The sequence below is a fragment of the Glandiceps talaboti genome, chromosome 22 (assembly GCF_964340395.1).
Source record: "Glandiceps talaboti chromosome 22, keGlaTala1.1, whole genome shotgun sequence".
In the NCBI taxonomy this organism is placed as follows: domain Eukaryota; kingdom Metazoa; phylum Hemichordata; class Enteropneusta; family Spengelidae; genus Glandiceps; species Glandiceps talaboti.
The window spans coordinates 2,332,501-2,349,745 of NC_135570.1; the positions used below are offsets into that span (position 1 = coordinate 2,332,501).

General features: G+C 37.2%; 1 protein-coding gene across 1 annotated transcript in view; it reads right to left on the minus strand.

Moving 5' to 3' along the window:
• LOC144452398 (uncharacterized) overlaps window positions 1–16,797 on the minus strand; it is a 17,418-nt gene extending 621 nt beyond the window's left edge. Inside the window, exons 1-12 of the mRNA XM_078143489.1 lie at window positions 16,677–16,797; window positions 12,496–12,740; window positions 10,924–11,640; window positions 8,248–8,694; window positions 7,678–7,808; window positions 7,148–7,474; window positions 6,634–6,816; window positions 5,784–6,094; window positions 4,228–4,729; window positions 3,570–3,630; window positions 2,452–2,739; window positions 1–708 (exon numbers count right to left, since the gene is read on the minus strand). The exon at window positions 1–708 is cut by the window's left edge and continues 621 nt beyond it. Of these exons, the coding sequence (XP_077999615.1) occupies window positions 434–708; window positions 2,452–2,739; window positions 3,570–3,630; window positions 4,228–4,729; window positions 5,784–6,094; window positions 6,634–6,816; window positions 7,148–7,474; window positions 7,678–7,808; window positions 8,248–8,694; window positions 10,924–11,640; window positions 12,496–12,520 (3,267 nt within the window). The 5' untranslated portion in view covers window positions 12,521–12,740; window positions 16,677–16,797 and the 3' untranslated portion in view covers window positions 1–433. The remainder of the gene's footprint in view (window positions 709–2,451; window positions 2,740–3,569; window positions 3,631–4,227; window positions 4,730–5,783; window positions 6,095–6,633; window positions 6,817–7,147; window positions 7,475–7,677; window positions 7,809–8,247; window positions 8,695–10,923; window positions 11,641–12,495; window positions 12,741–16,676) is intronic.
• Between the last annotated feature and the right edge of the window lie 448 nt (window positions 16,798–17,245).

Sequence of the window (17,245 nt, forward strand, 5' to 3'; positions counted from 1 at the left end):
TATACTTTATTTTCTTTGTAAAGAGTACTGCATAAACTCCTCCCCCTCCTTGTCCAGCTTCTTTGCAGACAAAAATAGCACCAATGGTGTTGCAGCACAATTATATAGTGTATGTCACAGTACAGTTGTGCTAACAAAACCTGGCGAATGTGTACTGCCCTTCATTCTTCTAGTTATCAACTAGACGAACACTTACTTACCCTTGACATGTCCCTGAAGTGGCACAAGTTCAGTTACTTAAAACGTTGCTTTAACTACTACAATGTTATCAAATGTCGATTCGTGTTTTCTATGACATTACTTGACCTTTGTCACGAGATCTCGCCACTGCTTGAGTTTAGTATGCTTCAGTAACACTGCACGTATGCAAATGCACACCCCGAGACGTATATATTCCCTTTAAATGGCACAAGTTTGACATGTTTTGTTTTGTTCAAGCCAAGAGGAAGTCTTCCGTTAAGCTTCCGTGAATATGCGTTAGTTCGGGTACGCTACTCAATGACGTTGCCAGCTTCTGGATTGTAGCATCGGATCCTGCTCTTATCAGCCATCGTAACATCACCTGGTAATTTTGTTCGACAGCATCATTCGGATGATCGTGCCTGATGACGTCTACCTCGATATCCTTCAAGCCAAGTGCGTGTGCTAAAATCCTTAACTGTTTGGGAAACACTTTTTCAGCTACAGATCTCATGGCTCCTCGAATGTCTGTAACAGAAACGTGAGAAATTGTACAGTAAAAAATAAGGCTGATTTCGTCACCGCCATATTTTTATGGAAAAAACTGTGAAAGTCCATTTTTCATTAACCATGACCATGCTACCTCAATCTCTGAAATAAAGCTATGGTTTTAAGATAAAATGTCAAATCTTGCTCTGGCCAGCTCATTTAGGAATGACGTTTGTGAGTTTCCAATATTTGTAATTTTATTTTAGAGAGGTCGTGTGCTGCAGGATGAAAACAACTTTTCTTTGCTTAGTCATAACATGAGAAATCCCGCTTAGCATATTAGGCAAAACCCACTTCACTTTTATTTCCATGTATGCTTTTATAGTCTACAGGACGACTCTACACATGTATCATATCGATGATAGAAACACCAACCACTACTGTATTTCACTGTCCTGTGTCCTTGTTTACTGGCAGACCTGAGCTGACACTGTAATAGTGGTCGCTAGATAAGTACATAGTGGATGATGATTTTAACTCTTTGTCGTCGTTGATGTTGCTGTTGTTGTCGTTGCTGCTGCTGCTGCTGCTGCTGTTGTTGTTGTTGTTGTTGTTTTTGGTGGTGGTGGTGGTGGTGGTTGTTGCTGTTGTTGTTGTTGGTGGTGGTGGTGGTGGTGGTGGTGGTGATGGTGGTTGTGGTAGTCGTGTTTGTTGTTGCTGTGGTGGTTTTGGGGTGGTGGTTGTGGTGGTTGTGGTAGCGGTGGTTGTTGTTGCTGTGGTGGTGGTGGAGGTTGTGGTGGTGGTGGTGGTGGTTGTGGTGGTGGTGTTTTCATACCGCAAGTGTTGCATTATAATAACGATTTTAATTCTTTACTATAGCTGTACCAGTTGTCATAGCTAGTTCAATATATTCTAATAATTTAAATGTAGTTTCTAAATGCGACATGGATAGCATAGTCTTAAAAAGTCGGCTCCCTTGCATCATCAATACAAGTACAATGACTGCAGATCACAATTAATCTGTCAAGGATAAATTTGGCTTAAAAATGGACAGTGTGATAATAAAACTCATCGTGATTAATTACCCCCCCCCAAAAAAAAAAACAACAAACAAACAAACAAACAAACAAACAAACAAACAAACAAACAAACAAACAAACAAAACAAAACAAAAACAAACAAAAACAGGAGTATGATGCAAAAAATAATTGTTGCTGTTTCTGGCACTTAAATATCCTCGCGTCGGTCTTTTTTCCGCTACTTCAGACTTCAGTGAAGACAACTGCAGAGCCAATCATGAACAAGCAAATGACATCTGCCCCAGATACGCACTTGCTCTAAAGTACTAAATAAAACGAATAGTAACTGCCGTAAATAATAGATTGGGTGACAGGTTTAAAGACAAGGGGGGGGGCGTCGTCTTACCAAATTAACACGTTCTTTAAACACGTTCTTTATAAACACATAAATCAGCTTCAAAATGGGAGCGTTTGGGGGAATTACCTTACACCTCTCTAGTTGGCATGATTCCAGCATTGTTGTCTATTGTCACATACAAATGTATGGACATAGCCCTGATGATGGCGCTATGCAAGTTGGACGATGTTTTCTTTCGTAAGGAATCACCATTCCAAAAATTGTCAAATACTTAAGAAGACTTGAATTGGCATGGCACCAAGTTTAAACAAATTTTAGTATCGAAATGGCTGATATGGAGCTTCTTACACCTAAAAGTGTGATAGTAGTAAAAAGGTACATAATTATATAGATCATGTGACCAACCTGTATCTGGATCTGATTTAACGTATTGTTTCAAGACCTTGGCGGGTTCCTCCTTTCCACTGGCTATCAATGTATTAATAACAGTTGCAAAATTGGGTTTTCCTCCCTTGTCTTCTTCCTTGGTTTTCCAGGTTTGAAGCATTTTAAACGTTTGCTGTCGTAAATCTCCTGCACATTTAGACTTGTATATCTCTTCTGGTGTCAGACCGAGTCGTTCACCGAAGTCTATCAACGCGTTATAGGACGTCAGTAAAATGCCCGCCAGGAGGTTAAAGTAGAAGTCGAAATCTGAAAGAAAGAAATTCACTCTAGTATTTTATTTAGCAAGAATATGTAACAGTAAACGACAGGTTATATAAATAGGGAGTCAACATGAAACACTGTGTAACGGCTCAAGTTTATCTTGTTTGATACTGGTATATATGTGTATATTCATATTCAAGCTATGCCCTGAAGAATAACTGTTAGGTTAGGGATTAGGTTAGACTCCCTAGGGTAATCCAGATTTGTATCATCTTAAATAAGTGGACACTGTATAATTAACATACGGGTACTGTATATATAACATCGTCCACTAATTATTATAATGTTGAATATACTGCACGACATGTTGTCACCGAAAAGCGGTTAACAACGAAAACAATTCCTTATCATTGATAACACCAGTTTACATATTTAATAGGGTTAAATGAATGCAAAGCCAATAGTAGTTTTTACCTTATATCTGTAGGTGCATATCTAGGGGACACTTTCATCAATTCTACACTGATTGCCTCAAATCTGGCTTGGGAGAGCCTATTGTACACTGGGTTAAGGCATGTAGAGAAGCCAAGACAGTTATTAGGAGGTAAACACTTCTGTAAGCATTGCCCAAATAATGCTGAGGCTATTGTTTCATGATATATTTAGCTTCTAACATTATTTCCCAGAATTCCTCGCGCCTATGTACAGTCGACCTCCACCAACTTGCCAGATTTGCCATCTTTGATAACTTTGTCTTCCTGGGCCCCATAAACATAGTGAATACAGTAAAAAAGATTAAACTAGCTTCGCCTTATTCCCCTTTAAACTGTGGTGAGTCATGTGATATTTGTTTTATCCAATAAACTACTTTTTACCTGTGATAACTGGACCATCGTCGGGGTAATTTGATATTCTACGTTGTAGAAGTTCCGGCTCCTTAAACAAAGAAAATAAAGCGTCAGTGGCGTTGTATCAGAAAAAAATCAGAGGATTCTGGGTAACCGAGACTAAATGTACAGTAGATCAATGAAGCTAATGATATACATCTTTAAAATTATAGATCATGGGGGAATCGTAGAATCACCGATTTCTGCTCTAGTTTGAAAACAAGTACTTTACTTTTGTGTGACTAACTGACTGATGAAATTAATATTTTGCAGGTCATAGTCTAGTCAAACAAAAGTACAAAAGGTCATAACAGATATGAATATATATTAAGTGTTTTTTGAGAAAAATGGTTGATTTTTCCTCAAAAAATTGTCGCCATTCAGAAAGTTGCCCACCAAATATAAATGGCAATCCGACCATCGGTTTCGGAGAAGAAGAAGGTGAAAATACAAACACGTTCTATATCAACGGAGACAAGCAATGGATAACGGACGGACGACGACGACGACGAAGAATCAACCTAACGCTCAAGCTCCGCTCTGCTGTCGGTGACAGCGAAGCTAAAAAAGCACAAAACTCTGTAGCACCGATGTCATATTTATTGCACTTTAGTTAAGGTGTCCGAACTGTGCTGTTCGTACTTACAACGTTAACGTGAAGCTGAAACGGCAACTCTGCCAACACCTCGGGTCTGTGTCCTGATTGTTTTGTGTAGAATTTGACAAAACCCACGCGATCTTCAGGCTCTTCGGGGCGTCGATCTCTAGGTACGACGACGTACGCATGGTAAGTATTGTCTCTGTTGGGGTAGAACGTACAAACTCTGCTTTCATTTGTTAATTTAAAATCCTCACTGACATCAAAATTAACGGTATCACCCTTTTTCATTTTGATATCACGGGTATAGGGCCGACCGGCCACAGGCGAATCATAACCAGAGTCAATCAGTTCTCGACGTTTTTCCTGTAACTTTTGACTTGATACCAAATTTATGATCATGCTTTGTTGGTCTTTCTTCGACTGCAATAGAATGATGTTGACTTTAAATGAACCATGCTTTCGTCTGATCTGTTGGTTCCTACGAATGTTGCTGATGTGAGATGGGGCCCTATTTCTTTTCAGTGGCTGGGTCCGTGCAGCGATGTGCCTTTAAGTTAAACAACAAGAATACATCTTCATTATAAAATCGTAAATACTACTACGGAAAGCCAGCTATCAGGGCAGTAAGATAGACACAAACTGAAGCTGTTGCTATTGCATGTGCCAGATTACACAGGTGGGTGACACCTGAGTCTTGGTTATGTGGATATAATCACCCTGTAGGCAAGCAAGATAGTGTAAACACTGAATGGGGTCAAATATGCCACCATTAAAAGAATTTTCTATCCAAATGTGAGTGCAATACCATCAATGTCTACTGATAACTTCAGTCAACATATTACACCCGCAATTTTAGTTTTGTATCTATCTTCTAATAGTGAGATTTGCTGATACTTGCCTTTTCCTTTGCTATAATTAGGACACTACCTATTAAAGGACTTATGCCATGCACAAGCCAGGTTCAACAAAAAATATGGAATATATACGCTATTCGCTCTACGTCACGAGAACGCGTGTCTACGTCAATGGTTCTGCTGTCTTCGAAATATAAGTCAAAACGCTCAAAATATGCCATTATTTCCCCCCGATATTTCTTTGATGTTACTGGCGCTGCTATAATTATGTTATTCTCCAATATTTTTTCTTCATTTAGCAGGAAAATACTCATGGCTTAGGAGTTGTCATTAATCGTCTATCGACTCGTAGTGACAAAGGCCCCTTAGGTCACTCGTATTTTCCTTGGCTGAACGAAGACAAATATTGGGGAATAACATCGAAGTATTTTCCGATCATTTCAAACATCCGAAAAAATATTGCATTGAGTCTGCGCAGTGACAACCAGTCATTTATTGAGACTGGTCTATAAAAAAATCACTACAATAATTGACTGCATAGAACAGGTGATGGACAGGGCATTTACCAAGTAGATGGACGTCAAATGTAGGTTCTCTAGCTATTTATCCCAATCCCCAAATACCTCTTTCAGATTTTTAATTACAGTTTTTGAATGCTAAATTAGTTTACACATTTAGCCTTTATCTTAAATTTGATGTTTACATTGTAATGGTATATCTATAATCTTGCATTTTGTCGTTCCTTACCCACTAAAGCAATTTACTCTAAACGATACAACTCCGTTCGGCAAAACTCTTAGGGTCTCAAGCAAACTGTCAGTGATGTCCGTCCAATTATTATTTTCATCTGCATCCCTCAGTACTCTAATAGCTGTATCAGATACCCTACGACCTCGAAGATTCGGTGGTGACGGGAGCGTGACTGTAACATCTTCCTTGAAACTAAGGTGTTTCTTGCCATCAGATCCCCTCAAGTAAAGCACTGGAGACACAGTTATGTCTTCAACTACATCAGGTTGTGTGTCTTGTTCGTTCGATGAGTCTTCAGTGATGTCCGCCTTTGCAAAATAAACAAAACAGTATAGTAAAATAGTATGGTAAATTCATGGTTTTGTGACTATTGGCGTCCTCCAGTAAAACCGATTCCTAAGTTGGCGACTCTTAGACTGGAACCCTGTGAATCCATTGGATCATTAGTTTGAAATGTAAAATGTTTAATAAAAGTACACACCAGGACGGCACACGTCGTCTTCTAGTTGACTCGTTAGCTCAACTGGTTGGAGCACACGAACTAGTATTCACGGGATGTGGGTTTGACTCCAACACGTGTTACTTTTCTTTCCTCAATTTCATTTCATTACACGCAGACATCCATGCAGACGGACGGACAGACAGACAGACAGACAGACAGACAGACAGACAGACACACACCCATACACTCATACATACATACATACATACAGACAGACAGACACACACACACACACACCCATACACTCATACATACATACATACACACATTCAGACAGACAGACAGACAGACAGACAGACAGACAGACAGACAGACAGACAGACAGACAGACAGTTACATACATACCTCCATCACAAAAGATCCCAGAGTATCAACTGCTCCTTTTGGGAAATCTACTGTTAACTTTGGTATAACCGATGATGAGAATTTCCCGCCTTCACTTTTTAGTTTTATGTCGTCTGTTAATGGCTTGGTGATGGCAACAAATATTGAAAGACGTTTCAGTTCCGCCTTAGTATATGAACCTTCCTGTAGGTGAGATTAAAGGTCAACTAAGGTCACTTCACAATAAGAGTACAAACAGTATATAACGTTGGACAGTGAAATACAGGCTGTCTAAGAATCTAAGAAACTATTTGACTGATATGTTCTGATATTATGGTAAAATAGCGTCAGTGGTGGGATGCTACAACCACAAAATAATGCAAAGTTAAAATCAATAATATAATGGGTCAGAATGATACCCTCCCCTAATTACATATTCTAAAATATGGCCATCACTCGAGAACCTTACATATGACCTACCCTGATTCCCCATCCCTTGTAATTACTGAAGGATCTCTACATATTATGAATGTACCTGCTTTGAAGTGATTTCATTCCATTTTTTACCATTCTCACTTTCCATAATGACTAATTGTCTGGATGGATTTTCTGGTTTATCCAATTTAAGAACAAGTGTCACAGGTATGCCTATATCCCGAGGGTTGATGTCTATTATTTCTGACTCTTGTTCTTCGTCGGCTTTCAGTGCAAGCTTGTACCTAGTCGTGTCCTTGTTGGCTTGTTTCATGTCGATGTAGGCTATGTCAATAACGACATCTTCTGTATCTGCTTCACGTTTTTCGTCAACTCCTTCGGGCACTTCTAGAGTGAAACTATGAGAAATGCCATAAGTCCTTTTCTCCTGTAAAGAATATAGACAATTGAAGTTAGAAAGATTAAAAAAAATAATGGGTTAGGTTTTTAATAAGCTCCGGTCATTTTTCGTTAGACCAGAATATAAGTATTTGTTACTGGAAAAAACTCCAGATGAATGGGTCCACAACTTGTTTTCTTATCATAGAATTTCAATATTGAATTACGTTAAAAAATGTGTAATAGATTTACCTTGGATTTCATGCTGATTAACATTGTCCGGTTGCCAAACGATCCTATCTCACCTATTCTTCGACCACCACCATCATCATCAACAAGTGCTGAATCATCACCACCATTCATGCACTGCCAATCAGTTGAGGCTGAAGACAAATTATAAGTTTTTTGGTCAAAATTGAGATTGTTGTACCTACCTACTGTAATTTGCACAACAATGATTGGATCACCATGTCATGAATGTCTATCCATGCATTCATCTCCTGGTACATCCCCAAATTCGTAGTTTAAAGATTTTGACCAAAAAGTCTATTTTAGACCTAATTTGCACATCACAGACGAGATCACCATGTCATGAACAATCTTTCAGCTTCACTTCTCAAATACTATCTCAACTAAATTTCAGAACAATCTGTCAATTCAGTTCTATTGGGCTTTCATATCTTTACCAAAAATCACATTGTTTGACCCAAAACGCACATCTATGCTGCGATCATTTTCATTTGAACAGTTTTCTATCTAATCTCTTGATCCCCCAAATATAAAGCCACTTGTGTTCCCTTTAAATAACTCTACATAACTAACCCGTCTCCTCTTTGACCAGTATCCTTTTCAAAGCGGGGGGCAAGTCTTCAACAGTGTTTCCGTACAATGTAATCCCTTTCAGATTGGTTAGTTTCTCAGTAAACTGCCGAGGGATGTTATGGATACAGTTGTCTTCGAGTTTTACTTTTTCTAAACGTTGCAAGGACATCAGTTTTCCTAATGCCTCATCACCGATGAGATTGTCTCCAAGACCAAACTCCACCAGAACATGCAATTGTCCGATTTCATCTGGTAGATCCTTGATATGGTTGGAGCCTACTTCAAGTTTCTCTAAACCTTTTAGACTTGTAACCACCATTGGAAGTTCTTCCATGTCATTGTGTGCCAGGTCAAGGTTACTTATTAAAGTAAGACTTGCCATTTCTAGTGGAAGTGTTTTCAATTTATTGCCGCCCAATTTGAGACTTTTCAACTGTCGTAGATCACCTGTTTAAGATATTGTTCAAATGTAGTTATGGATACGCAAGCCAGGTTGAACACATTCATCGAGCAAAATATGGAACTTATATTGCCTGGTCACGATACACTACTAAGTATTTGGTTCAGTGGTTAGCAAAATATGGGTTAAAACGTTCAAAATCACTTTGCTGGGGTATATTGTATAATCCCCAAATATTATTCTTCTTTCGAATTCAGCCATCAGGTATTCATGACATAAGGGGTTTATCACTACTCGTGACAAAACCCCTTAGGTTTCTTGTTATTTTCCTTGGCTGAATGAAGAAAATATTTAGGAATGATTGATATAATTATTTCAGTCAATGGTTAATAGAGGTGCACCAAAGTAAAAAGACATACTTGAAATGGAATTAAGTTGGTTATCACCATCACATTTTAACTCAAAATCCAGTGCCTCTTTTTCTCTCGCATTTGAAAGTTTTATGACGTCATGAGTTTGATGACGGTTTCTAAAGAAATTCCTGATATTTCTGAATTGAAGTGTTTCATTTCTTTTCTTTCTATAGCATCACCATTTTATTTGCATATGTACTGTTGTTATCATCTAAGCGTTAAATTCTAACTTATTGAAGATTTATAAATTATATTGAATCACTGTCTAAAGTCTGCATGAGCGCATATCATTTTGCAAAATTTAAAGTCTCCCTAGAAACAAGAGTGCCACGACAGATCTTTGTTTAAACATTCCTACACAGTGAAAGCTTCTTTATATTTCGACCTGTCACCTGTTTTTACCACTTATAAACAATGTTGTAACTGAACTCAGGGTTGCCAACAATGAATACGTACTAATAGCTTTACACTTTTATACGGGACACTTAACGTCACACGTAGTTGCTAATATTTAAACTAGGAAGTACACACAACACATTCTTATTTGTAGTAATTTATAGACCAGTGACAAACAATAGTAAACGCATTGACTGGAACGGTAATGCCGGAACAATTTTCGACATTGTCATCCACATTCTTGATCAACTGCACTAATTCTACACAACATTTACAACAGTACTTATTTTTCTCTTCGAATTATGTTGTGTTTTTTCGTTGCGTTTAGTGTTCCGAGAAAAGATAGCCATTATTCCGTTGATTTTATAGAGTATTGTTCAACAACTCTAGGTCGTCAAAACAGGGGTCATATATTATCGTATTTTGGACAATCGACGATACTTCAGGGGCAATCGAGATTTCTGTCTACTAAAACATGTGACATATTACCCAAGGGCCAAGTACGTATACGTGGTGGCTGTACTTCTGTTATGCGGGTATTTTCAGCCTCTAATCAAGTTGTGATCAGACAGTGTGTGACCATGTGACCACTTGAGAATAACTAGCTATGAGAAATGTCACCCTACTGAGAGTATAACTAAACTAAAATCTATTCAACATGCCGCAAACAATATTGTTTAGTTTGTGTCTGTCGAAACTAAGATTGCCGCTGTGGTATCTGTCAAGAAGTGAGTAAGTAGAACCTCATTGTCCTGGTATATTTGAATTCAATCATTTCACATTTCTTGATACATGGGGTCTGGATATGATATCATTAATTGAAGAAAGGAGCAAATGTTCGGTATAATATATTATACGTCTATTATATTATGATTAGATTAGACTTTATATAATATTATCGTGTATAATTATGTATACATCAACATATATATATATATATATATATATATATATATATATATATATATATATATATATATATATATATATATATATATATATATATATATATATGTGTGTGTGTGTGTGTATATATAACTCGGTGAGTATCAATCTGCTAAGACAGTGCTCTATACCGCAGTGGCAGAGCGCAATAGTTTTGGTAGTACTGGAACTCTTTCTTGGTTGTAACTCGGAGTTTCACGCATTGCGCGATCATCAGACAACTCTGATGTCTGATGATCGCGCAATGCGTGAAACTCCGAGTATATATATATGTTGAGGGTAGAAGAAAATCAAGTAGGGTTTTTCGTCTCTACAAGCCTGTTTCGTGAGTAAATCACTCGTCAGAAGATGCTGATAAATCTTACCACTGACTTCCTATATATATATATATTCATATGAATGTAAGTGTCTCGCTGGATGGAGATAACAGTGCTCGATGCAAATATTAGTAGTAGATTTATATATATACAACTTTACACTTCGGCTTTGTCTATAAATAATAAAATGATGTATGCGACCTACCTATTGAGCAAGGGACTTCAGTGATTTTGTTGTTACCGAGAGACAATTCTGTCAATCGCTTTAGTGTGCATAATTCAGGTGGTATCTTAGTGATACTGTTGTGAGACAGGTTAACATCATTCAACTTGGTCAGTTTTCCTATCTCAGCAGGTATTCCCTTAATGGAATTCTTGTCCATGGTCAACTCAACAAGATGGCGCAGGCTACACACTTCCAGTGGTATCTCCTCAAATGCATTGTCAGATAATACTGTACGATTGACAGAACGTTTCTTTAATACTTTGTGTAATTTAGCAGGCAATGATGACAGTTTATTGCCCGTTACACTAATGTTCTTGATACTTTCCATTGCGTACAGTTCTATGGGCACGCTTTGTAACATGTTATACTGCAAAGACAGAGATTTAAGTTTTGTGAGATTAACGACAGCTAAGGGCACTTCAGTGACTTCGTTGCCGTCCATGTCAAGTTCACTGAGCTCTGCAAGTTCAAAAACCACGGACGGGATATCTTTGAAACGATTCAATGATAAATCCAGAATGGACAGTTTTTTGAGTGAAGACAATTGCTGTGGAAGGGACGATAGTATGTTGTCTTGTAAGATCAGCGTGGTTAGTTTGGAAAACCTTGCTATGTACTCGTCAAGTTTTGACAAACTCTTCATTTTCATGTCTATTACGGTGTCATTCCGGTCGAACCCTCTGAACTCGGGTGGAACTGGAAGAAACAAAGACATTGTTTGTGGTTATACATGTTATTCACTCTTATGTGTGACACAGGTATTATGAATTGTTCAATATATTTACAAATAGCTGTCATTGGTGTATTAATGTAATAAATTCATAAATATACGAATGCTTACGTTTTCGTTTCAAACCCTATCGGTTAATAGGGAACTTGCAATTCAGACTGAGCATGCTCAGCCGCAAAGGACTATGGGATTATCTGTGGTTGTCGTAATACCTAATCAGGAGCTACTGATAAAATTAAAGCCTCCAACAATTGTTAGGGTGACTATGAATTGATTATTTGTGGTTACAAACAATGTATCAACATTGTTTACATTACTAATTTATTAGTATTTATTATCACATTTCCCATAATGCAATATTCAACATGGCGGGTTTGCAAGTTCCCCACTGCCAGTTGACAATACTCTATCAAAAGGAACCTTGTTGTGTAAACTGAAATGGTTTGTTAATATCATTTGATATAATTATACCTTTTGTTATCAACATTGCATTAATTACAAAAAGAAATCATTATGCAAATACGTCATTGCATATGAATGCTACATGATCAAGCTAATTCAGATACGTGTGTCTTACTATCATCGGTGTGTAATGTGCAAATCGATAGGAGATTTAAACTTCCATCCTTAAGCTATTTTTTAATTGCCAAAAACCATTCATTATGAAAATTACTCCTAATTGCAAACTAAATCGTAACGTTAAAACACTATACCTGGCGCCGACCCCATGTTGACTTTTATAATTTCACTGGAACCAAAAACCATTCATTATGAAAATTACTCCTAATTGCAAACTAAATCGTATCGTTAAAACACTATACCTGGTTTGCTTGGCGCCGACCCCATGTTGACTTTTATAATTTCACTGCAACCAAGTATCTGGACTCAATAACAATATATTTGGTTGCGACACTCCACCTTTGCCTCTCAATAAACAATACAATACGATACAATACAATGCACCACAGTCCTTCTATCACGGAACTATGAATACACGCAGCTTGGATGAATGCCAATTTGTCGTCACCATGTATTGTTCCTAGTTGATCTCTGAGTTGATCTTTTCCTGTAAGATATACAACATGGGTCTCATTCACATAGAGTTTGAAATGTCGTCACTGACGTAACGGGTTGCATAGGATGCACTGTCAATTATGTTAAAAAATGAGACGAGTCTTTTTAGATCACACATCATATTGACTCGTGTATTTATGTGTCATATAATTGGCCATAATACCACCATAGCTAGTGTAGAGGTTTCCAGCACACGCGATGTTAATCATACTATTAACTTTATTGCCATGTATAAACGCAAAAGTTTACAATTGATGTAGTTTCGCAGATAAAAAATAAGTTAAAAGAAGCACTAAATATAGTTATGAATATAAACCGAAATAAAAAGTAATGATAGACGTGAATTTAAAGGCAGTGATCTACGATAAATAATATGGTAAAAATAAAGAATTAAAACATTATGCGTACGGTTGTGGGGTAAAAACTGTAACTTACAGAAACGATTCGTCCTTGATTCAATTGTTGTATACCATGACCCTGAAGGCAGTTATTCTAACATATTGTGTACAGGGTGAAATTCGTCATTGATTATTGATTTGATTTCCTCATGGTGCAATCAATACAGAGTAGTTCAAGGGAAGGAAGGTCTACCACAATAATTAAAGATATAGATTTAAGAATCCTACTCAGCTTAGCATGGTCGTTCTTAGTAATATTGCAGTACCAGACAAATCTGAATTCCCATATTAAACTCAGGGAACGAAAACAAACATATTGTTTTACTGTGTTCTGGCGTGGCTGTGGTAGAAATGTGAATAGCATTTAAGCTATTCAGATGTTCATGAATGGTGTTAAGAAAACTATTTGCTATTTGTAAACATCATCCCAAATTGTGCATTGTCACCACCATGTTCCGACAAGAATTTAATGAAAATTAAAAATAAGTAATTAATTCATTGAAAAACAATGAAAGTAGCTTATCAACATTATCACCAACTGTTTTATTGTGAATATCTTAAGTGTAATAAATAAGGATTGGCAAATATATGTTGTAGAAAATAAACTGAGGAGACAATGTACGGAGTAAAACTGGAACATACACTTCATTTCGCCATAGCCCTGCGCGCGTGCGCGCTGAGGTGAAGTCGGTCAGGTGAGATACAGTAGGTGCTCACAGCACCGAGACCAAACATCAGGTGCATCCTCACTCTAAGGTGGAGCCGGTCAGGTGATAGAGATGCTCACAGCTCCGAGACCAAACATTAAGTCATCGAAACATCCAAGGCTTTGGTCGTTACAATAATTAAATTACAATATAAAGTCACACATAAATATGACCCTTCTGGAACATAAAACAATGGACTCTACAACTTGCAGAACAACATACTGTAAGCAACGTCCTCTCGCGCAATGCATCTTGGAACCGGAAAATCGACTATTCTCTTTACACCCAGTAAACTATTACAATGAAAGATATCCATATTTGAACCGTACGTGAAGGAAATGCCAAGACGAGTTGCAATTCTACTACGATCGTAACTATGTGTGCATGAAGTCTCTCTCTGAAGAACGTCTTTCATTTTGAAATAGCTTAAACTACACAATCGCATACACTGTACTCACATACATTGTAAATTGACCTCGTGATTGTACGATTTGTATAATATGTTGTTACACAGGTCACAGTACAGAGATGTCAGTCAAGCGTTCTTTATTCATGTCACGGTTGTAGACACAATAACCAACTACACTACTCCACATATGTACGTGTTTAAAATAATATGGCAGTTTGTGATTGTAAAAATACCTTTGATTGTGATTGATGTGACCATATTGAAGTAACCAATCAGTATGGCAAGGTCAACAAGAATGTCAAGTTGACTGAGGGGGGAGGGGGTCGTACTTCAATCCTAATTACCAATTTTAAACGCTCCCCCGAATTGCCCAAAACAATTATTTTAAACCCGATATCAATTCCATAATAAAATACTTAGTTATATCTGAGTTTACCAAAACATTTTTAAAGACTAACATAGTTTTTTATTTACTTTTACTCTAAGGCCTAACAAAAAAAATTGTGTGGTTCCGATTACGATCATTGTTAGAATAAGGGTGGTGGGTAGATTTGTTATCTTATTTTTCATATATATTTTTGTTTCATATGTGAATGTCTAGTTCAGGTTACTGTTATGTTTTCCGTTGTTTTCCAAATGGTCTCTGTGTTGTTTATTTCTTCTCATCAGATGTACATCCATTACAGATCGAAAGAATAGTTTTATATGATTGTCATTACTCTAATGGGACCATAATAACACACTTTTATATCGCAGTATACTGTATATTGCATAACGTTCTGGGCTTCTTTGTGTTGTTGTTATTGTCTTTGTCATTTTTTCTTAGTTTGTTTAACAAATTCAAACTTCACATTCCGTTGAGAAAACATAAAGATTAATTGAATTAATTAAAGATTAGTTGAATTAATAACTTTCTTTAACTAACTATAATAAGCTTATTGGTGTGGTTTTCTTCGTTTTAATGTTTTCACTGTGTTCCATATTGCTTTGCTTCTTTAAGTGGCCTGGCTAATCATGCTATATACCATCCAAACTATCAAGAGTATCTCAAATTTGTTTTATTTGCGCTCGTGTCAAAATATGGACAGTTTTTATATACATAAGTGGCAAACAAATATAACTTTAGCGAAATGTTTGCAAAATTTATTAGACATTGCGATGGGAAACATTCGTTGACATTCGTTTCAAGTAGTCACAGTTGGTTCACCTCTACGTCACGTCGATAACTTTAGACTTCTCACTCTAACCATATCATAGTCTGAAGGAGAAACTGAATAATCCAGCACTAAATGTACACATGTAGGGTCAGGGTTCGCTTGTATTTTTGATTTTAAAAAAGCGAGTAGTTGTAAAAACTTTGTAAACTTGATGACGTACATGTAGTCGATTGTAATTGCTCTATCATTGAACAATTACTAATACACCATGCAGTGTACTATCGTTGTTCAGATTAATACGAAGTCTCCCTACTCTTTGTCCGAAACAAGAACAGTGATTAAAGTGTGCAATGCTCGTAGATTTGAAATTGCGATAGAGTAAACTAACCATCGTCACGACCGTGTGTTTTTCACTTCAAACAAATGAAGTTCATGACGTCATGGCTCGTATTCTTGGAACAGGAAACGTCTACACCTGAGTAGGAGATGTTGATTTGAAAAGGCAGAGTGTTACTTTTAAACAAACAATATTTGTGAGTTTCCATAATTACAATCGGATTTCATTGATCACGACACGACTTTCTATTGTAACAAATCCGACAAAGCATATAACAGTATGAAATTATACTTTTTGTTTAGAGTAACTTTGGAGAAATGTATAATTTAATAGAATTCTGTCACAAATCCATAGCTACAATGGTATGCTATCTTGATGAGTCTGACGAGGTCATTCTCTGTAATCTGCATGTATAGACTTGTTGATGTCCACAATTTAAACTTTTCATGCGTGCAGTCTTGACTTGTAGCCAACTTTGGAGAATAATCTGTTGAGTCACCCCCACCACAGTGTCTGATACCAACTAAACACTTCACAACTGCAATTATGGCTTCATTCTAACATAGCCATGCAACATTACCCCGGTTCTTTACCCTCTAACTTTTATGAAAGTTTTTGTTGTGAATTTCAAGCATTCAGATACTTATTCCTTTCTTATATAGCTCTCAACTCAGACCACAATAGAAAATCGTTCTATTGTGGTCTGAGATCTCAATAACAATTGTGTGCATGGTAACGATCACAGTATCTGTATTATGTCGCCCAGAGGGGGAAGTAGTGTTATAGATAGTGTACAGGCCTGAAATGGGGAAATCTCACATCTAATTAGAAATGTCTTTTGATGTGTATTTTGAACACGTGTGTTAAGTTTCTTGTGTTAGAACCCATTGGGTGTGACTATAACAGAAATCAAGACTTACCTTGTTAGCTTATATATAAAATAGGAAACTATTTCCGGTATCTAATGGTGTTTGCGACGGTATCGACCCCGGACGGTAGCAATGCACAGCTCAGTGACTTCACAATGGCCAACAACATAGTGTTTAGCTCCGAGCAACGCTCCGCGTCAACACGTCTTCTGCTCTGAACTTTAACATTACGAAATGAACAAAAGGGGTCCAAATAAATCCACGTGTTCGTTAAATGTCTTTGTGATCGTCCACTGTGAATATTCGTGTTACAATCCAAATACACCTGAGGACAAGACGTCTGACGTACTACCAGGAACTTTTTCACACAGCCACCAATGTCATAGGTCAAACTGGAAATTGACAGAATTGGAGCTCTAGATCTGTCAGATACTATACTCGTATAAGTCGTACAAATGTCATGATCAAAGTCTAGTGTCTGTATTGACGGAAGAAATCGTTTTGTCAATGTGACAGTAAAACTGAATGTTATTTTCAAACAATGATTTTATTTCTCAGACAGGAACTAAATGACCTATGCTACTTCCTTAAGGAAAGATATTTATATGGCTATGTCTGCC